The sequence below is a fragment of the Eublepharis macularius genome, chromosome 7 (genome assembly GCF_028583425.1).
Source record: "Eublepharis macularius isolate TG4126 chromosome 7, MPM_Emac_v1.0, whole genome shotgun sequence".
NCBI classification, from domain to species: domain Eukaryota; kingdom Metazoa; phylum Chordata; class Lepidosauria; order Squamata; family Eublepharidae; genus Eublepharis; species Eublepharis macularius.
In genome coordinates, this window is record NC_072796.1 from 75077169 (window position 1) to 75100029 (window position 22861).

Consider the following 22861-nt stretch of genomic DNA (forward strand, 5'->3'; position numbering starts at 1 on the left):
TACAAAGTCATTTTTCTGCATACCTCCATAGTCCACCGAGTAGGTAGATATCCTTTTTGTGGTGGGGGGTGGATGGGATTACTGGTGTGCTGCTGTCATCCACACAGGGAATAGCCAGTTTAATACTGGATGTAGGAAGTCTACCGAGTTTAACTGAAGACTGTTTTTATCTTTGCAGCCTCCTAGCACCCTAGACTTCCCTCGTTATGAAGGCTGCATCGAATTAGATAGTTTAAATGAAAGAGTAATCAGCTTGTACAACTTCAAGAGAACTTTTAATCTCAATACAACGGAAGTGCAACCATGTAGAAGGTAAAAAAAAAAGTCTAACCCAATTGTGTATGTCCTGGAATGGCTCACTTGGAATTTTACAATATTTAATATAGTGTGTCAAGTATATAATTTGACATTAGTGTTTTTTCTTACCTCAACGTGTTCTTTCCCCTGTTATTTTAGTGATCATCTGGAACGGAGTTGGGGAAAGGGTACAGTATTAAAGTCTGAATCACAAGCTAACCTGAGTTCAGTGAGATTTAAAAAGTGGGCCCCTCCAACTCACTGAGGGGCCAATTTGCGGTGCTGGGGGCGCTGATGGGATGATGGCACAAGATGGGGGTCTCCTTTTTTGTTGGGCCACCAAGGTGAGCAAGGCCCCTGCAGGGATCATGACAGGATGTAGGAGGGTCACCTAGACCAATTCCTGCTGCTCAGTCCCAGGAGCCCTAGCTTTCAGGGGGTGGAGTAACAGAGCCAAGAGAGAAGCCGTGAGGCGATATCCTTAGCTTGGTGGCCATTGTCCAGTTTCACTCCCATGTGGCAGGGGAGTCACAACACGGTCTGTATCCGGGTGAGGACTACCACTGCAGATAGCTTCCAGCAGGTGGGCTGGGATGGCAAGCAGGTTGTTCAGTGCTCGGATCTGTGCCTTATGCCTTACCAGTGCTCTAATGGCTGTAAACAACAAAGTTGTGGCCAACTTACCTGAAGCCTGATGTGTGTGCCGTTTGTCCTCCATTGTCCTCCGCCTCACCTCACTGCCTGTTGGGTCACAATTAGTTTTGCTGAATTAATGTTAGCTGTTATCTAAGCCCTTAATTGTGAGGATTTTAAGAAGGCTATAGAGGGGGAAGGTGGCATGGTATAGCCTGATCTCGGAAGCTAAACAGGGTCGAAACTTGGATAGGAGACCACCAAGGAAGACTCTGCAGAGGAAGGCAATGGTAAACCACCTCTGCGTCTTGCTTGCCTTGCCTTGACAGCCCCCTTTGTTGGGGCTGCCATATGTCAGGTGTGACTTGAGGACTCTTTACACGCATACAAGGAGGTTATATAGATGACAGTCTTTCCAACATTTATGCATCTGGCATATAGTAAAATTATCCTTACTCCTTGGCAGAGCAATAACAATGACCAAATAATTTCTGGATAAGAGTGCTCTCTAGAGGGAAGTTGGAAATACTCACCCTGGGGCATCTCCCTATGAAGTAAATAAAGAGAATCACTGCTGACTGAAAGCCATCATCAGAATCTGAAGGAAAAAGGAGTCTTGTAACAACTTGATGACTCACAAATTTATTGTGGCAAAATATTTTGTGAACTACAGCCTACAGATGCATAAAATGTGTTGTAAATTGGCACCTTATGAAGTGAGTTCTAGTTTATGACATAATAAATCTGTTAATCTTTGAGCTGCCACAAAACTCCTTTTGTTTTTGCTGACACAGAGTAACATGGTTACCACTCTGTAATTCATCTAAAGCCCATTACCACCAGACACACATGGGGCCAGTTCTCTTGATTCTACACGTGGACTGTTATGTGTGTTGTTGAATGAATGTGAAAAGAGTTAGGCATATGATGAAACAGTTGTACTATTGCTGCATCATTTATCTGTGTCCTGACAGTGTATTTTAAGATGAGATTGCACTAGAATTAATCTTGGTATTTTATTTATTTAACATATATTGTCACTTTGGTGGCCTCAAGTTGCAAAATTAATTTGGTGACTTTAATGATATCTGGATTGTGTCCATAGGAACCAAGTGTATCTCATACGTAATATTTCCTTATTTCAGATATCAAGAACAATCAGCTAGGACTTATTTTGAAGGTACAGGATATGCACATGTTAAACCTTCATTGCCAAATACACCTTCATCAAGTTTTCGATATGAGCAAACCATTCAAACAACTGCAGATGAAGGATTAGTATTTTTTGCAGAAAACCAGGTAATTTATTTATATGGCAATCTGGAAAGATAACATTAAAAATGATAAATTTTAAAGGGTTCTTGTAACTGAATAGCATATGTACAGGGCTTTTTTTCAGCAGGAACGCGGTGGAACGGAGTTCCGGAACCTCTTGAAAATGGTCACATGGCTGGTGGCCCCGCCCCCTGATCTCCAGACAGAGGGGAGCTTAGATACACTCCCCTCTGTCTGGGGGCGAGGCCACCAGCCATGTGATGATTTTCTCCGAGGGCAACCCACTGAGTTCCACCACCTCTTTTCCCAGAAAAAAAGCCCTGCATATGTGTGTGCAGGTGCAAGTGTGTGCGTGCGTATGCATGTGTTTGGATGGTAGACAGAAGGCACTGTTCTGACTGTGTGGCAGAAGAGACTACTTTTCCCAACCTATCCCTAACACTGACCATGGAAGTTTCCTTCTGTGAGCAGAAACCTTGAGATACAACGCTGTACATTTGGGTTTTGACTGTTTTGTATCAGGTTATGGTGTGTGCTGCTATAAACATTTTGAAACCCCCCTGGAGTGTTGCCTACTGCAGTGTGAACTGAAATGAGTAAAGGGACTAAATTTTTGAAAAAGTGTAGAGGATTATGTAGCAGTGCTCTAGTTCCTCGAATCTGATCTGGTCTTGTGGATTTCTCAACTTACTTTTTTAAGACACATATGCTTTGCTTTGAATTGCCCATGTCTACACATACAAGAATACATAATAAAAACATAAATATCTATATCTTTTTATTATCAGTTTTTATGTTTGGGGGATATGTATGGCTTGTGAAGCTTCCCAGCAAGCCTGCTTGTATCCCCAAGGGGCTGTTTGTCAGCTTCAGTGGGCGTCAGAGGGCAAAATTCCAAAAAGACTGGCAAGTGAAACCTAACTAGCCAGGATAGTGAGCTGCCACCAGCCTTTTTTTAACCCTCAGCTTAAAGGCCAAGAGACAAGCCTCAAGCCCTCTGGGTGCTAACAGGCAAAACAGTTGCAGGCTTGATTCAAAGAACAAATCATTAGGTAGCTTATGGCAACTTGGCCATGGTACTGGATTCAGATTGAAGCTACAACGCTTAATAACTCCAGACCAATATAAGCAAAGAAAATGAATAAGGCAAATAAACATAAAAGTGTATAAGCAGGAGAAGCAAAAAATAACAGGCTATTTAGCTAGATGAACATATTCTAGGTGTTACCTTTCAGCAAATATAAGAATCCAAATGGGAGCTTTAGGTCTTAGGTTCAGAAATCCGGAGACAAAAGTACAAAGGATGCTAGCAACAGGAATCCACCAGTGACACAGCATTCAGAAGCAGGAGCAAAAGGTTCCTGCAGGAAGAGTGTTCTCAGGGGGCGGGGGGGGGATAGACTAAAAGTCAACATAGTCAACATTAAAAACTGGCCACGTGTAGCAGGTCCAGATAACTTAGCCAATCAAAAGGGTCTTAACCTGTGACGACAAGCCCTGCAGTAACTCATACTCACAGGTGAAAAAAACAAATTACTCTACTCCCATATGCATTAACAAGCTAGAAGGCTGGTGCCAGGTTCCCTTAAGCCTCTGTCCTTGCGAGCTATTAAGATTCTGGAAACTGACAAGGCCCAAAAGAAAAAAGTGTCAAAAGCCTGAGCCAAAATGTTTAAACTAAACAAGAAATGAATTAAATGAGTTTCTTTACATGGCTTTCATATGGCCCTTCTATTTTTAAAAAAATCCTGTATTTAATGTAAAGATTGCAACAGTCTTTGGGCATTAGCAAAAAAAATGATGATAATAATTCAAAAGGAGCCCCATAAACATACAATGTCACTTCCTTTGAACATAGATTCATGTAGTATAGTTTTACCTATACATTCTTAAGCTCAGTTTCCCAAGGCTAACACTCTCCCCAGTACTGGTATTGCTTACTGACTGTGCCCACTCTGGTTGGATTCAGCATGGCCCTTGGAACACAACCTCTGGATTCTCACTGCTTTAGACTGAATCTTCAGTTTCAGAAAAAGTATGCTTCTCTGATACAGAGTTACCTATTCTAGAATGGAAAATTCATTGTTCATATGCCTTGAATGCAGCTGGCAGGGTAAGGTCAGCCACCACCCAAGTCTGCTTCCCTTGCGCGGCAGGGAAAGGGCCCTTTAAATGCCAGCTGGCCCACGGGGAAATCCTGTCTCCCTGCGGGTCGGCTGAAGGTAAGAAAGAGCCCATTAAATGCCAGCTGGCCTGCTGAGAGATCCCTCTCCCCTGCAGGCCAGCTGAAGGCAGGAAAGGACCCTTTCCCTGCCGCTTGCACGGCAGGGAAAGGGCCCTTTAAATGCCAACTGGCCTGCAGGGAGAGCCCCCTCTCCTGTCAGCCAGCTGAAGGCCGGAAAGCGCCCTTTCCCTGCCATGCAAGCAGCAAAGAAAGGGCCCTTTAATCTCCAGCTGGCCCGCAGGGATCCTCTGCAGATCAGCTGGAGCCAGCTGGGATTTGAAAGCCCCGAAGTGACCCGAATTGCTTCGGGAAACTTTGATTCAGCATTTCCGAATTGGGGCTAGCATGCTGGGCCAGATTCGGATATCCCAAATCTTCACAAATTGGGTCCAATCCAGGTATTTATCCCGAATCAGAAACCCGAATTGCACACCCCTAAATCTAGAAACTCTTCACACCTACAAAAGGGGAACTGTATTCCTTTTTTGCACCTGTGAAGATGTGTGAGATCTGAGATATCCAGCTGGTGGTTGTTACAGAAATTTCTTTTAAAAGTACTGTGCTTTAATTTTATTTTCCATGACAGCTGTTACCCTCCATTAATCAAGACACCAAACTGTAATCAATGAAGAAATAAGTGTTTTATTAATAATAAAGCTCAGATGTGATGCCTTGTTAGGACATAAGCATAAAGATCAGCCATAGCAGAGAATCATATATACTTTCAAAGCTAATTATTTACAGAATAAAAGATAAAATTGTTATACAAAACTAGATACAAACAATTCTTTGGAATCAAATTCTCCAGGAGACATGGCACCAAATCAGGCTTGTTTGACAAGACAGTAAACTCTCTCTGTAATATAAACATGCTACATGTCTGGTATTTGGGGTGTCTTCCTGAGAGGGTGCTTATCCAAGGTAAATTCTTGAGTACAAAGACAAAACAAGGGAGATAATTTCTCCTGCACTTTTCAGTGTTTTAAACTGTGTCAGAAGGAATCTGCTTACAGAGAAATGCTTTTGCCTTCTGTGTTAGAGGGCAGCTCCAATAAATGCTCATACATAGGTCTTTAAGCTAGAGGTCATAAAAGAAATTCCTTATCAGTGTAACTCATCAGCCCAAATTCCAGCCCCAACTTCTGAATTCCTGATTCCAAGTCTGGCATCTCGTATGCTAGATTGGTACAGTGCTGGTAAAAGAAAAAGCAATAAATATGCAGTAATTGTTTGTAGTTTGACTTAATTCCTCTATAAAGAAGAGAACTAGCAGAGGAAGACTAGACAACTGGATGTTCCAGTATGTTGCTAAGTGCTAGCTCGTCCTGAGTAGTCTCTTCCCTGTAGCACTAAAGATTGGAAATGCACATGTGATTAAAAAAAATAAAGCTGAAGGTTCCAGAACTGCTGTGCAGAGCATCGCCAAATACACATATTCAAATATATGTATGTCTAACATATTTCATAGGCATTCTTCTATCTTACAGGATGAATTCCTTAGTTTGAGGATTGAAAATGGTCATCTAGTAATCAGATATAAAGTTGGTTCACAACCTCCAAAAGAAAGAAAATCTGGAGAGGTTGTAAATAATGGAATGGATCAACCAGTAAGTTAAAAAAAAAAATCTCAGAAATTATAATGTATTTATAAATGCTGCAAACTTTCACATAATTTCACATCACAAAAATGTATAGAAATCTTCTTCTATTGTTTAGTGTTTGTGGTCAGAAAAGTAAATTTTATTACCATTACCCTTATGTATGAAAAATATTTGAATATTATTCATTTATGTAGTACATGCTTGTCCTGCCCTTCCTTCAAGGGTAGGGCATAGCAGTACCTCCTCTTCTATTTCATTCTCCTCATCAGGGCTTTTTTTCAGCAGGAACGCGGTGGAACGGAGTTCTGGAACCTCTTGAAAATGGTCACATGGCTGGTGGCCCCGCCCCCCTATCTCCAGACAGAGGGGAGTTTAGATCGCCAGCAGCATGGAGGGCAATCTAAACTCCCCTCTGTCTGGAGATCAGGGGGCAGGGCCACCAGCCATGTGACCATTTTCTCCGAGGGCAACCCACTGAGTTCCACCACATCTTTTCCCAGAAAAAAAGCCCTGCTTCTCATAAAACATAACTAGAAGTCATTGTACGTGAAAATTTCAGAATCAGAAACTCTGACTCATGGCCAGTGTATTTATGGTGAAAAAACCCTGTATATTCTTGGTTTTTCTTTTGTCACCTAAATGATTACTGGCCTGTGGTTTTCTCACTGCTTTAACTTCTCCACTGTTTTTATGATTAGAGAAGTTGATTTAATTCGCTGCTGCTTTAAATAAGAAATTGTTATATTCACTGCTGTTTAGGAGCTTATCTTTTTAAACTGGCTCTGTGTGTGAGATTAGTATGTGCTTTGAATGATAATGTTGGAAGCCAGGCTGGCCGTTTTTACTGGAAAATGTGGATTATAAACATTTTTAAATAAGTTCATTTGAATTTTTTTTAGTAAACATGTTTTATTGATATCTTTTTGTGCTGATTCGTTTTTAGCTATCTTGACTAACTTGTGATTGAAAAGCAGCGTCTAATTGGAAATAAATATAAAATGTTAGGACTGGGCTATAAAGGTACAAATTAAAATAATGAAAATAATTTTTTAAAAGATTGTTGGTTAAAGTTAAAGAAAAAATAAATATCACTAAACTGTATCAATGGCTGATACTTCTTCAAATTAATGTACTGTGCGATCCTAAACAGATTTTCACCAAAGCTCATAGGATGGCACTGATAGCATAGCAAGTAGGTGTGCAGCTAGCCATCTGTTATCTCTAAAGTACATAATTCAAGTGAGTAAAAAGAAGGAATGAATTTCTTATCTGACAGCTATACCAGTGTACTCCTATACAGAATGCTGTATCTACTATATGATGTTCTAAATTAATTTATATTTTCTTCTGGTTGGTTTTAAATCTGTTTTATTCTTTACAGATTGGTATAGTCATTGTTCAAAAAAAGATTGTCCTGGTTTTAAAGTCTGCACCACCTTTAGAAATAGATAATGTGACTTTATTCCGCTTTGATTCATATTATTTGGGTGGAATCCCTTCATCTCTAAGAGAACGGTGAGTTGTGATGATCTTAAGAGCCAAGAGCTTAATCTGTAGTGGAATACGGATGTAGATCATACCTGCACAACTAGTGACCCACCAAGCCAAATATAGCCATATATTGTGGTCTGTTGGGGAATAGATATATCTCCTGTTTTTGATACCTATTTAGTAAGGCAAAAGCAACATTGTCAATCATACTGAAGGGCACAGAACATGACTGATGAATTTGGTGGTTTATATTAGCATGCAGTTCTGACATAGATTAACATGTATAGCAAAGGCTCCTAGAGTTAAGCTAAAAAGAAGGCCCCTTTTCTTGAAATCTTTTACTTCCTTAAAAAAAGAATCTCTGTTCCACTGATCTTTAAGGCAGCTCATTTATTTATCTTACATTCTCCACAAAATATTCCCAAAGTGGCTTACAATATAAGAAATAAAGTACAAATGAGTAAAATCAATATGAATAACAAATCAGTAAAACCAATAAAATGGCAGAATTAATATAGCAGCACAAAAACATAGTAAACAATAACAATTTTAGCGAGGATAATAGAAAAATAAATAAACCAAATAGAACACAAATTATTCTAACCAATTAGCAGAAAGTCTGGGGAAACAGCCAAGTTTTCACCTGTAGTCTGAAACTTTAAAAGATAGGCACCTGTGGGAGGGCATTCCATAGCTGAGGTGCCACCATGGAAGAGGCTGTCTCAGAAGATGGGAGCAAACAGCAGTGATGTGGCAAGATAGGATCTCTTCTAGGTAAAGTAATATTTTACATTTAAAGAACTATGGCAGGACCAGTTTCAAGGTATTTTGTTGCCCACTTCCATGGGTACATGGCTAACCTCGGCAGTGCTAGTAGCACTGTAGGAGCTCAGCTTGGTGTTGACTTTCAGTGGCATGGGTCTGAAAGTTTTCACTTCCTCCTCTTCTGTTGGTAGCCAAGAGCAAGCTGGGCTTCAGTGGAGCCACTAGGAAGTAGTGGTGCGGGTCTGGGGGCCTACACATATCACCTCCCACACTGCAAGCAGCCAGGAGCTAGATGCCTGCTGAGGTCACACTGCCTTCCTCATTGTGCTGCCTCCAGCAGCTGCTTGAGTAGCTTTAATGGAAAACTTGACCATAATAACACATTGATAGACCCACTGTAAAAGGGAACCCCAGATGCATGAGATCCCTCATTTGAGAAGTGTTCTGGGCCTGCTGTACCTACGGGGTAAGTTAATACACAGGCCTAGATTTCCATACCTTATTACACTATTTAAAGATCTGATGAGGTGAATTCTGTTGGCTTGCTAGACATAATTTGGTTGTTGTGAGCAGGTGGTTGACACTGATAACTGTGGTCAAAGCAGTTCTACAGCTAGTTTGGGGGCTGTATTTTTATAGAGTTAAATTTTTTTTCAGTGAAAGGTGCCATCTCAGGGATTGCATTCTCCTAAAAACTATTGACTTTCACTACAAAGCACTTGCCAAAAGATGAAGAAGACTGATTTCCACCAGGATTTGAGTCTATCATGTTGTTGGAAATACATACTAGGGTGGAATTTATAATATCAGAATCTTCAGGAGTTGAGTTTCAAAAATATTGTCCAGCAATGCCATCCTTCTTTCCCATCCTGCCCCCCAGCCCTACAACAGCAAGTGCTGTCCCCAGGCCCTGCAGCACCTTCTCCATTGGCAGCTCAGCTGCAGGCGCCTTCCAGGCTGCCTTCCCTATTGGAATGGCAGCTACCATTGCTCATGCCCAACCTTGGGCAACAACCCCCAGCCATGCAGCCAACTAACTTTACTCCTGCAGTAGCACAGGCAGCTCAACCACTGGAGAACCTTCAGAAGCAGCAGGGGGAAGCCAGGCAGAGGGCACGGCCAACACTCAGCCTGGACTGAGATGGAATGGGAAAGGCCAGGAGACTGCAGCGTCTTACCAGCTGCCCCTCCAGATAGGCTGGGAGAAGGGCCATTCAGGGAGGCTGGGTGGCAATTGGGGGAGAGAAAGAGAAATCCTTTAAAAGTAGGCTCCTGTTAGAGATGAGGGGTGCAGAGAGAGGCATCCGGGACGTGTTATCACTTCCTGGGCAGGAGAAGGAAGAAGGTGGTGCAACCCCCTTCCCATCTGAGGCCTGACGATACCTATCTTAGGAAACCAACCGGATGGTGCATGATTGGATGGGGATGTCAGTGAAAGAGAGGCCTCACAAATAAATTTAGGAGAAAAACACATAAATAACTTTAAACAATAGTCAGAACTTTTAAGATCGTAATTTTTATTTCTGGAAACAGCTTTAATATATCAACACCTCCGTTTCGTGGGTGCATGATGAATTGGAGAACCTCTTTTGATGCTTCCCCTAACTTCTCTGATACTCTTGGCGTCAGCAGAAAGTGTTCCGATGATTGGAAGGTAATTTGCATACCATAACATCTTTAAATACTGGATAATAAGTATGTGCCCAACTTTTTATTGGTTACGTCAATGCATGGGAACACCAGTGAGGAATGATACTGTGTAGCATGAACATGAATTAAATGTTTTGTTTAGATGGTATAACTGTCAGGCACATGTCTGCTGATTCTCCACACAGGCCATCATCCCTCGTTGTGCCTGGGAAATGGATATTTAAAAATAGTACGAAAACCAAAAGAAGTGTGCAGCAGCAGACATCGCACCACCACCATAACAAATGCAACAGCCTAGCTTGCTTAGATTGTTTGGTCTGAGAATTCAAGGAAATTTCATTAGATTCGTTAAGATAATCTAGGGTTAACAAACAAGGTGTGTTCAGATTGGATTTTGATTAGTTAAGTTTCTAGATGAATGTTCCTGCTGAATATATTAACCTACAGCAGTTAAGACAATTTAATCTCACATCAAATGTTAATTCATTAAAAAGTCACAAAAAAACAAATATGTGAGATCCATTCACTTTATATATTACAGCAGAAGTAGGTGTAGGTGTGAACGTTGCTTCTGAAAATGAAATCCTAATTTATTAACAACTTGCATTTTTCAGCTTGTAAGAACTGCAACTTTTTCCAAGAATGGAGTACTTGATTTGAGTGATGATGGTTTCCCATTTCCCAATGAATTCCAAGTTGGATTCGGCTTTCAAACATTGGCGGATGGAACATTATTCAATTATAATTTACGGGTATGAAATATGTATTTTTCAAATGTAACCAGATGTTTGCTGCCAAACCCGAAATTTTATAAGCCCCAAAATGAAACTATTTTATATGTAATTTTTTTTCTTATAGCCTGATGTGCTGTCTGTTCTCTTGAGGAATGGTTTTGTAATTATAAGGTTAGCTGATGAAGAACACCAGTCTAGCAAGACATATGAAGATGGTTCAATGCATTATGTAACTGTGATGAAACAAGGTGACAAGTAAGTCTACTATTCAGTTTGATTAGGAAATAAAATTTGAGCTTTGTTAGAGAGGGGATGTTGTGGATTTTTATAAACATTTGGATAGATTAAACTACTTTAGTGTTTGTGCGAACAGTAGATATGAAAGACATCTTTACAAGACAGCTTTGAAGAATGCTCTTCTTAGTTCCATTCTTGATCATTGCAACTGTATCAGAGATAAAATAATTGTATGTTTTCCTGCACCATATTATAAGCTATCATCAAGAGCACCACATTTAACAGAGTACATTTCACACTCTTCTGTGAGACTTCAGTGGCATTTCATATTGTGTATGCACGTTTTCCCCTTACATAGACAATAGAAGAAGACCCTGCACACATGAGGCTCTCTAAATAAATATACAATACAATGCAATACTAATTTACTCAAAATGAAGTTCAGTTGGACTTACAACCAACTAAATGTGTGTAGGACTGAAACTGCTAGATCAGTCAGCCACATATAGATAGCTCTCTTGGCATGCTGAATACAGGGATACTATTTTCCTTCTTCCAAGTTTTCTTTTGGTTGACTTTCAACAGATTATGTTTAGTTCATTGTACATCTTCTGTGCAGGATGCAGTGATTGTGAAAGTTGTGCCCACTATTTATTTGTAATTGGTTTTGGGGGAAAGCCTTTCAGAACTTAAGAGTCTCATACAATATTCATCATGATTTCATGATAATCTCATTGGTTAAAATTTGTATCACTGCTTGTCACAAATTGTGTTGTCTTATCGCATGAAGGCCCAGCTGGTAGGAGATAATTTAGCATGTGATAACCTTGTCCAATGACAACCAAAATGAGAACTGGCTGCTTGAATCCTATTTGTATGGAAAACCCTTAAATGATGATAACATTTTCTGTTTTATATATTATTAGGAGCTTCAAATGTACCAGCTTATTTATGTCTTTTTTGTTTGTTTTCTTGTTTTTTTGTTCATATTAAGAAGAAAAACAATTAACCATACAGCATGCATACCTGATAGCTGCTTGTTTGCCCTCTCTGCTGTATCTGTCATTCATTTATTGCCATTTTCCAGTGTCACAAAATAGCAATTTTGATTTCTAGTAAAAGCTTCCACATCAGTGACCTAGTAACCCATTGACATGCGTTAATTTAGAAAAATGACCAACAGTTCACATCTCACACCTTACTAGACAGTGTTATTCCCAAATCCTTTTCCCAATTAAAATAATTTTTTTCTAACAGTGCTAAGCAGAGCTTAGATCCTTTTAAGTCAACTGAAGACAATGTTTAGGGTTTCGCTGTTAGTTTAGTAAAAATTCAAACACTACTGCCATGAGCTCCGGTGGTGGCCTTGGGTAAGCCACTCCTCTCAGCCCCAGCTCCCCAGCTGTATTGTGAGGGCAATAATAACTCTACACCGCTCTGGGTGAGGCACTAACCTGCCTAGAAGAGTGGTATATAAGCGCAGTTATTACTATTATTATTAATTGAAAGAGCCCTCTCTCTTAAAACAAGCTAAGCGTATGACTCACTGTCTGATCCTCTGAGGCAGAGGATCTAAGATCATATCTATTACTGTTGTTTATTGTTTTACACTTTTGGATTCATTGCTTCAGCCATATGGAAGAGAACATAGCCTAAATGGATCCTTTGCCTCTCCACAGAACCGCCTCTCTTGGCTGGTGCAACGTCTAAGGGCAAAGGAGTGCTGTTACTATTCAAAGGCTCTATGCCACATTGCTGTTTTACCCAGGCACTATTTTTCATGCTTCCAGTTTTGTACTGCTGTGCAAAACCTAGGGGTATAAGAAAATACTTATGCCCCCTTTGTAACCATACCCTGGATTAATCACAGGAAAAGACTCCATCAAACTAAGTTCTTCTGCCCTGATCAATAAATGTATCAAGACTTTCCCTTCCAAAATGTAACCAAAAGAACAATTTATATGCGTTGATAGTTTTGCTCTGAAAATTTAAGTCTCATGTTTTTCTTGTTCAAGACTAAGGTTGCTGGTTGATGATGTGCCTGAATCAACAATAGAGGGAACCTTTGGAAGGAAAACTTTGAGTCGACCAATAGAACTGGGCGGGAATAATTTTGAAGGGTGCATTTCCAATGTCTTCATACAAAGGTATATATAATTCACAATGTGTGGCTAAGTAGGATTGATCATGCGACAGTTCTGAACATTTTTCTTCTTCACAAAATCTCTAATGCTTATAATGAACTAAATAGAATGATAATGGCTCTGATGATGATTTATCAGTAAAGGAATGGCATGCCTGAAAGAAGAAGTAGAAAGTCAACACATAAGACAGCCATTTATGTATGTGTGTATGTAATTTATAGTCCATCTTTCTCACAGAGGCTCAAGGCAGATTACAGTGTAAGTCAATACAGTCAACAGGAAGGGCATCCAGTAAACAATGCAATAGGATTTGCAGAAATCTGAAACCAATCAGAACTCTGAAACAAAGCGTGAGCATTAACATGACACATTAAATGATGCAGAAATTACATAGTAGGGTTATACTTAGAGCAATAGACAGTACATACTATACAGAGTAGTATAATCTGCACTCCCTGTCTCTTTACCAAAGCCGCTTTCTGAACCATTTTGTCACAGTACAGCCCTATTAGTTATGTAAAAAAGTCCTCCTGAATAATTCCATTATGCGTAGTTTGTGGAAGGCTTGGAGAGTGGGAGCCTTCCCACCTCATCAGGCAAGCCATTCCATTAGGTGGGGACCATAGCAGACAACGCACGTGTACAGGCAGTTGTTGATTTTGCCCATTTGCAGGGCTGCACCTGCAGAAGGTCCTGCTTAGATGAATGACTGAAGCTGTTGTGGTGGAGCACAGGGGAGAGGCAGTTCTGCAGATATGAGGGACCAAGGCCAGAAGGGTATCAGGGATGCTTGAACCTCAGCAGATTCATCTTGCATCATATTCAGCAGTTGCAAATGAACCCCAGCTTGATTGCTGATCTGATTGTGTGAGCGCTGAGACTTTAATTGGAGTTCATTGGGCAGCTGCACATCTACCTCTAGCACAACAGCACATACACATGCACAAGAAAGCAAAGGAGCATGGGAATTGTGACTGCTTTAACACAGAGGATTTTGTTCCCATTTGGACATTTCAGAGACGGGTAGAATGCTGACAAAACATCTAGTATAAGGAAGTACTCCCCTTCTAAATTGAAGATGGAGAAAAATGCTTTCATTTTACTGCCCCACTCAATCCTTTGTGCAGGGAAGGGACAAGCCCCTGTACATAACATACACTTATTCCCAAGTAACCCATAAGAAAGTTGAGGCTTATGCATAGGCAGAATAGTTCACAGGAGAAGGATGCACAAACCCTGTACAATACGGGTTATACTGGACCAACATTACTGCCGAAGAATCCAATCCAGCATTACAGCCTTGAAGTAGGCAGTCCTTGGCAAGAAAGAGTATATTCCTCATACCAGAAGCAGTTGAGAGCCTTGCAAAATCTTTTTTAAAGTACTTTTTTGTAAGGAGACAGTCCGAGCAGGGCTGTTATTGGTAGGACGTTTTGGAGGTCTTTCATTCATAGGATCGCTGTAAGTTGAAAGCGATTTGATGGCCCATAAGCACGCGCGTGCGCACACGCACACACACACACAGAGCTGATGTAAAACAACATTTAGCCAAGCACCCCTTCTGATGTCATTAATGGATTCTGTAGATACCTCTGGCATGTTGGTAGCTGGCATTTTTATTGGCACTGTATTTCAAATGCCTAGTGCATCTGTCCTCAGGAAAGGTGTTTTTAGATAAAACTGTACTCACAGCTTAGCATTCACAATATGGGCAGTAACGTTTTTAGATCACAAAACTGACAATATCATTTGAACACATCAACAGAGTTCGGCATCACATGGCAAGCACCGGGTTCTTGTAGCTCCCTCCTCACTTCCTCTTGTGCACTCTGATTGCCTTCCTTCCTGTTTTGTGCAGACCCTACTATGCCTGCAGATCAGCTGTGGAAATCACATGATCTGAACTAAGCCCTTGTCATTGACAGAAGTTTTTGTCAGAGTAATTATACTAAAATTTAGGACCCAACAATACATGATGGAATTCTGTGATTGTAACTCCAGGTGTGTCATTTGGCTTAAAAACCAGTCACAGGGCAGCCAATATAAAGTGCTTCTGGAGAACTCTCCTCCCTGCAACATCTCTCTAATCAAACTGCTGTCCCCAGGCTGCTTTAGGTTCTGGTAAGGGGAAAAAGACGGACAGCCATATTGTGCTGAATGTTTTTCCTCATCTGGACTGGAGGCCCAGTCACAGAACTCCGGCATCCCATGTAGCTTGGTGCGTGTAGCTTGTTTCACTTAGCCAGTTTGGCTCTTAGGAGGCAGTGCACTGTAATATAACTCATTTTTCTTCTCTCTATTCCAGAACAGGACACAGTCCCCAGGTTCAAAATCTAACAAATTATACTTCAAAGACTAATGTATCCTTAGGTTCTTGTATGATAAAGAAGCCACCACAGCTGATGCTGCTGAAAGAATTAACAGATGACTACCGTTCAAAGGTTTTGAAGGTCAGGAGCCCTGAGTTCTGTAAAGAAAATATTTCTAAACTAGAAATAAAGCCTGTTGTGGTAAAAAATACAACGGGCTCTAGAAAGGGGAGAGTGGGCAGGCAGGCATTCCCTCCTCATCCCTCACAGATCCTGGCCGGTGAAGGAGGGGGCGGGCATTGCCACCTGCTCCATACCTGATCTCAGCAACATGAAGGGGTGGTGGGCTTTGCTACCTGCTGCACGTCTGATACAGGCCGGGTAAAGGGGAGCAGGCATTGCCACCTGCTCCACTCCTGATCCTAGCCGGGTGAAAGGAAAATGGGCATTACCTTCTGCTCTATGCCTGATTACGGGGTGAAGGGGCATAGGCATTGCTACCTGCTCCAAGCCTGATCCCAGCTGGGTGAAGGGGGATGGGCATTGCCACCTATTCCCTGCTGGGTGAAGGGAAGAGCGAGCATTACTTCCTACTCCTCACCTGATCCCAACAGGCGAAGATTGGTGGTGAGCTTTGCTACATGCTCCGCTCCTCATCCCAACTGGGGGAAGGGGGTGCGGGCATTGCCACCTTCGCTGCTCCTGATTCCGGCAGGTTGAAGGGGGGCAGAGATTGCTGTTTGCTTGGCTCGTGATTTCGACAGGGTGAAGATGGGGTGGGCATTGCTGCCTGCTCAGTGCCTTATTCCAGCAGGTTGAAGAGGGAAGGCATTACCACCTGCTCCACTTCTTGTCCCAGCTGGCTGAAGGGAAGAAGGGAATTGCTTCCCGCTCTGTGCCTGATTCCACCCACATGAAGACACTGGGCAGGCATTGGCACCTGCTCCGCTCCTGATCCCAGCTGGGTGAAGGGGCCAGGCATTGTCATCTGCTCCGCTCCTAATACCAGCTGAGTTAAGGCGGGGTTGTGTGCATTGCCAATTGCTCTGTTCCTCATATCAGCTGGGTTAAGGTGGGGGGTGGGCATTGCCACCTCCTCCGCTCCAAATACCAGCTTTGTTGAGGTGGGGGATGCGCATTGCCACCTGCTCCACTCCTAATGCCATTTGTGATAAGACAGGGGGTGGGCATTGCCACCTCCTTCACTCCTAATACCAGCTGGGTTAAGCCGGGGAACGGGAATTGCCACATGCTCCATTCCTAATACCAGTTGGATTAAGGTGAGGGTGGGCAATGCCACCTGCTCTGCTCCTATTACCGGCTGTGTTAAGGCAGGAGGTGGGCATTGCCACCTGCTCCTCTCCTAATACTGGCTGGTATAAGGCAGAGAGTGGGCATATCTATCTGTTCTGCTCCTGATCCCAGCTGGGTGAAGTGGAGGAGGGCATTGCCACCTGCTCCGCTCCTAATATCAGCTGGGTTAAGGTGGGGGGGGGCAGCATTGCCACCTGCTCCACTCCTAATAATAGTTGGGTTAAAGCAAAGAGTGGGCATTGCCACCTGCTCCGCTTCTGATCCCGGCTGGCTGAAGGCAGGCAGTTACTGCCACCTACTCTGCTCCTAATATCAGCTGGATTAATGCAGGGGGCGGTCATTGCTATGTGCTCTGCTCCTAATACCAGCTGGTTTAAGGCTGGGGCGGGCATTGTCACTTGCTTCGCTCCTAATACCAGCTGGGTTAAGGCAGGGGGTATGCATTTCCACCTGCTCCACTCTTCATACCCGCTGGCTGAAGGAGGCAGGCATTGCCACCTTCTCCAGTACCAATATCAGCTGGGTTAAGGTGGGGGTGGACATTGCCACCTGCTCCACTCCTAATATCAGCTGGGTTAAGGTGGGGGGTGGGCATTGCCACCTGCTCCGTACCTAATACCAGCCAGGTTAAGGCATGGTGAGGGCATTGCCACCTGTTCCGCTCCTGTTCCCTGCCTGGGCTTCCCACCACGGCATGTTTTCTGGAGCTATATGGTGAGTTACCTGGGCTTTCCTCTCTGGCAGCGCCCTCTGGTGGCACACCAGGGTATAAAGTGAGTTGTCTGAAACACGCTTACTCAATTCTATAGTAAGAAGATATCACAAAGTTCGCATAGAGAGCTGTTGGGAAAACCTACATTTGTAATGGAATGACTTACGGAAAATAGGTCTTACACAAAGATCTATAAAATCTCAAAGAAGCATATCACTCCTCCCCCCACCCCGAATAAGATCCTAATATATTTGGTTATTCTTAGAGGTTCCAGTACAAGACTTCAATTTACTTTTGTACTTACAGAAGGAAAAAGCCATAGTCTACTTGACAGATGCAAGTGAGCAGCAAAAAAGTGGCAATTGTCCCTCAGGTGCTCTGTTAAATTTTGTCACTGGAGCATATCACTTTGGGAATACCCCTGGCACTCATTTATTGTTTACAACTTCTCAAATATCATCAAAAGACAGGTACTTGGATTAATTTTCATTTTGTTGCCATTTTTTTACAGCATCTAAAAGTTAATGGGGTATTTCAGTACTGGGCTTCTTATGCCATGTAGCAGTAGTAGTAATAATAAAGTTATTATTAATCACAATTATCATTAATAAGAAAACGAAGAGCAGTATGGCATTTACTTTGGCTATGTCCAGAATGTCTTGTCTGGGGTTTGGCTATCTTAGGTTCAAATTTCTACCAACATTGAAGTTCACTGGATAGCCTTGGGCAAATGATACTCTATCTCACAAGTTTTGGGGAGTATAAAAGAGAGCCATTATGCATTGTTTACATTGATGCAATGAAGACAGATAATCAGGGCTTTTTTCTGGGAAAAGGGGGGGTGGAACTCAGGACCGCACAATGACATCACTTTGGGTCAGCTGGAAGTTTTTAAAAGTTGAAATCACCCTTGGTGAAAATGGTCACATGGTCGGTGGCCCTGCCCCCAATCTTCTAGAGGGGGTGGGGCCACCAGCCATGTGACCATTTTCAAGAGGTGCCAGAACTCTGTTCCACCGCGTTCCAGCTGAAAAAAAGCCCTGCAGATAATAGTGTATCGAGAACTTCTTCATTTCTATTTCATCCTCTCTAATGCCTTTTTTTTAACATTCAAGGTCTCATTTTGCAATTGAGGTACGGACATCATCATCCAGAGGCTTGATCTTCTTCATGGGGGACAAGTTGCAGAGCAGCTACATGGCTCTTTACCTTTCAAAAGGACGTTATGTCCTTTCACTTGCTGCTGAAGATGGGAGGAAGATAAAAATCAAAAGCAAAGTCAAATACAATGACGGGCAGTGGCATAATGTGAGTGTGATAGCTGCATAAGTTAAAGAATTTCAGCCACTCTTCAGAGTTCTTGAGGCTGCCACTGTGACCCATCTGTGGGTTATCTGAACCCAGGAGAGTTGTATAACTACTGTCCAATGATCTCACATGTACCATTCTTGAGCATGGTGATTGAACAAGTGGTGGTGGCCAACCTGAAGGATTCCTGAATAAGTGTATTGTTTAAATTTGTTCTAGTCTGGTTTCAGGCCTGCCTATGGGACTGAAATGACTTTGGTTACCCTGGTGAATGACATGTGCTAGGAGATGGACAAGGGGTATGCAACCCTGTATATTCTTCTGGACCTTAGTGGCTTTTGATACCATTGGTCATAGAATCCTTCTGAACCACCTTCTGGGTTGGGACTGGGAGGCACTATTCTGCAATATTTCAGTCCTGCCTTGAAGATAGATTTCAGAATGCAGCGTTGGGGGACTGCTGGTCTACCTCTTGGCTTCTGACCTATGGAATTCTGCAAGTTTCCATCTTGTCCCCCATGCTTTTCAACATATGTGTAAAGCCACTGGGAGAGATCATCCAGAGATTTGGGCTGAGTTGCCACCAATATGCAGGTAACACTCAGCTCTGTCTCCTGCTTCCAGAAGATCCTAGAGAGGCTATGGAAAGTGTGAACAGGTGCTTGGAGGTAGTTTTGGAGTGGATGATGGCTAACGAACTAAAACTTAATCCCAAAAAAACAGAAGTGCTACTGGTGGTGGGGAGGGGGGAGGTTTGACCCAGGAAATGAAATATCTCCTATTCTAGATGGGGTTGCACTCCCCCTAAAGGATCAAGCTTGGGGGTGCTTCTGGACCCAAGCCTCCTGTTGGATAAATAGGCGGCAGGGGTGACCAGGGGTGTCTTTCACCAGGTTCAGCTGATGAGCCCGCTGTGGCCCTTGCTAGAGCAGAGGAAATCTTGCCACTGTGGTGCATGCCCTGGTAACATTAGATCACTGCAATGTGTTCTGTGTGGGGCTGCACTTGAAGACTGCCTGGAAGCTAAAATTGGTACAGAATGCTGTGGCCAGAATGAGACTGGAAGGGGTCATAGGGACCATATAGCTCCAATCTTGCTTCATGTACAATGGCTCCCAGTTTGCTTCGGGGCTCAATTCAAGGTGCTGGTTTGATCTTAAGAGCCCTATATAGCTTGGGGCCAACAAATCTTAAGAACTACCTCCTCCCATATGAACCTGCCAATCCAATCCAGTCATCTTTGGAAGCCTTGCTTCAGTTGACCATGCGAACTGGGGCTAGATGGGTAGCAACCCAAGAAAAAGCCTACTTGATCGTAGCACCAAAACTTTGGAACTCTTCCCCAGGGAGATTTATCTACCTGTCTCTGTCATTGTCTTCTGCCAATGGGTAAAGACCTTTATGTTGCATCTGGCATACCCCCAATAACTCATTTTTGGCCCCTCTCCCAGTTGTGTTGTGTTTGTATATTTATATGTTTTTACTGAATTCTATAAATATTTAAATGCCGTTGTAATGTTTTAAGTGTTTTAATGTTCAGATGTTTGCCACTTGGGGACCCTGTTATCTGGAAAGTTGGCATAGAAATGTTTTATATAAATAAATAACTAAATAAATGAAGTGTTGATTCAAGAGCATGATCCATACTGGTTAGTCTTTCTGCCATATAGTTATTCAACATTATATTTGTCTCCTGAAAAGGTGGCGTTCAGTTTTGCTGAGAAGAAAGCGCGTCTTGTTATTGATGGCTTAAGGGCTCAAGAAGGCAATGTTCCACGTAATTACTTTGCCAGTAATGAGTTACCAATATATCTAGGCGGGGTTCCTTCATTAAGATTACAGGTAAATATCTGATATTTTTTGATGATTGGGCTCTTCAAAAAGAATGTATGTATTTGACCTTTCATTCCACATTAACTTCAAGCCTTAAGTCAGGTACTTTTCCTTTTCTCTTCCAGCTGTATGCAAATAAGCAAAAGTCAATATATGACAAGCATGTCACCTTTCAGCTTGACTCCCACTGAGTCAAGCTGATGGGATTAATAGATGAGGATCCTAGTTCAAATTTTCAGTCATTCTGTTCAGTAACCTACAGGAATACACAGTAGTTTGGCATCAAAATGATAACTAACAGCACTATTCTCATTTTATTCATTTCTTTGGGGAAAAGCTACTCTGTGTATCTCATTTTTGCAGGGGTTATTCCAGGCCAGCATTTGTAAACATTTACATAGTCAACCTCAGCATGTATTACTATTAAATGTTTAACTATATTTTCTGTAGGGTTTCTCAGGTTTATTTTCACACATACCCTGTTGACCCTACAAGTGTTAGAGATGGGAGGCTGATCACTTCCTGGCCAGAGTTCTCTGTTTCTGCCTTTTCTCCAGGCTTGTTTGCTTCTGTGTTCTGTTCCTTCTTTAATCTGAGCTCTGTTTTCCTTAATGGTTTCCTTTCCATAATCCTTCAGAGATGAAATTTCTTCTGTAACTCTGAATATTACGTCTGACAATGTCTGATTCAAAAAGAAGCATTTAGCCTAAAAATTATTGGATATATATTAGGTTACTTAGCATGAAATGATCTATTGTTAGTTGTTGTGGGTTTTCCGGGCTGTATTGCCGTGGTCTTGGCATTGTAGTTCCTGACGTTTCGCCAGCAGCTGTGGCTGGCATCTTCAGAGGTGTAGCACCAAAAGACAGGGATCACTGAGAGATCTCTTTTTGGTGCTACACCTCTGAAGATGCCAGCCACAGCTGCTGGCGAAACGTCAGGAACTACAATGCCAAGACCACGGCAATACAGCCCGGAAAACCCACAACAACCATCGTTCTCCGGCCGTGAAAGCCTTCGACAATACATCAATCTATTGTTAAATCACATATTATTCAATTGATCATAATATGTGCTGAATTTATATTTCAGAATGTACCACAAAAAAGTTTTGTGGGTTGCCTGAGAAACTTTAATATTGGAGGAAAACTCACACATATTCCTCATCAGAACAAGGGCATTGTGCCGTGTTTGGATAATGCATTGGAAAATGGAGTCTCTTTCTTCAATGAAGGGGGACATATTGTCATTGGTGAGTATTGAAGGAGTTGTTGATTCTGATTAAAAGTTCTGTTTTCATTCAGATCTCTCACTATGCACAGCATTACCCAGTCATTCTAATGGATGGGGGAGCTCTGTGTATGTAGTACTGGCCCATTTTATTGATGTTCCTAAGCAAAGATTCCCAGGATCAAGCTGAGTGCATAAAACTGAATAATGAATTTGATACCCTTTCTAACATACTGTTTCTAATTATTGTTATTATCCCAGAAAAATCTTTTTTGATGGGCTTGGACTATACCATCGTATTTAACATTCGTCCAAGAAGCTCGACTGGTATTTTAATCCATACTGGCAATACACAAAGGAACTACTTAACTGTTTACATGGAAGGAGGCACGGTGGGTTTGACTTTGTATTTCCCCCCGAACTAGAATGCAAACATTCATTGGGGAGGTATAGCAAGGGAGAGGGAGAAACGTGAATTACTGAGGACTTGACTATGGGTCTCCTGTCAAGGAGACACATTGTGGGAGTTCCTGGGTGAGACTGAGATTTTCAGGCATGAGGGAGTTGATTCAGATTGGGACCGTAGCACACAAGGTGAGGAGCTTACACCTACACCTACACATCCTCTCCTTTTCTTCTTCCATCACCACAGCTCTCCAGGTGGAAGCAATAGGAGGAGTAATTTCTCTCCTTCCCTTGTTCAGTGCAGTCCCCGGACTCATATTCCTCTTAATCCAAGTAGGTCCCGTGACCTCTGGAAACAACTTTCTTGGGGTAGGGAAGTGGAGGAATACAAGAATTGCATCTGTCAGCACCTACTGCTGATGGATTACTGGATCAAATCCATTGTTTGAGAGGTTTATGCTGAAAAGCGAATCATAAATCTTAATAAATGAAAGCATTGGCTAAAAGTTAATTTTTATAGTAGCATATTGGTGTGTCTGTACTCTTGTTTTATCCTTTGTTACTGGTAATTCAAAAGATGACTTTTTCACAGCTCATTGCCTCTGGAAATAATGGTGCTGGAGAATTCTCAACATCTGTCACGCCTCAGCAGCCTCTTTGTGATGGAAAATGGCACACGGTAGCAGGTACTGTGCAGTT

General features: G+C 42.2%; 1 protein-coding gene across 1 annotated transcript in view; it reads left to right on the forward strand.

Moving 5' to 3' along the window:
- LAMA3 (laminin subunit alpha 3) overlaps window positions 1–22861 on the forward strand; it is a 172196-nt gene that overhangs the window by 146596 nt on the left and 2739 nt on the right. The window contains exons 59-73 of the mRNA XM_054985871.1: window positions 179–312; window positions 2076–2229; window positions 5917–6036; window positions 7412–7545; window positions 9820–9940; window positions 10551–10688; window positions 10795–10925; window positions 12923–13054; window positions 15357–15501; window positions 17693–17856; window positions 18502–18694; window positions 20396–20536; window positions 21620–21779; window positions 22019–22149; window positions 22755–22848. Coding sequence (XP_054841846.1) covers window positions 179–312; window positions 2076–2229; window positions 5917–6036; window positions 7412–7545; window positions 9820–9940; window positions 10551–10688; window positions 10795–10925; window positions 12923–13054; window positions 15357–15501; window positions 17693–17856; window positions 18502–18694; window positions 20396–20536; window positions 21620–21779; window positions 22019–22149; window positions 22755–22848 — 2092 coding nt within the window. The remainder of the gene's footprint in view (window positions 1–178; window positions 313–2075; window positions 2230–5916; window positions 6037–7411; window positions 7546–9819; window positions 9941–10550; window positions 10689–10794; window positions 10926–12922; window positions 13055–15356; window positions 15502–17692; window positions 17857–18501; window positions 18695–20395; window positions 20537–21619; window positions 21780–22018; window positions 22150–22754; window positions 22849–22861) is intronic.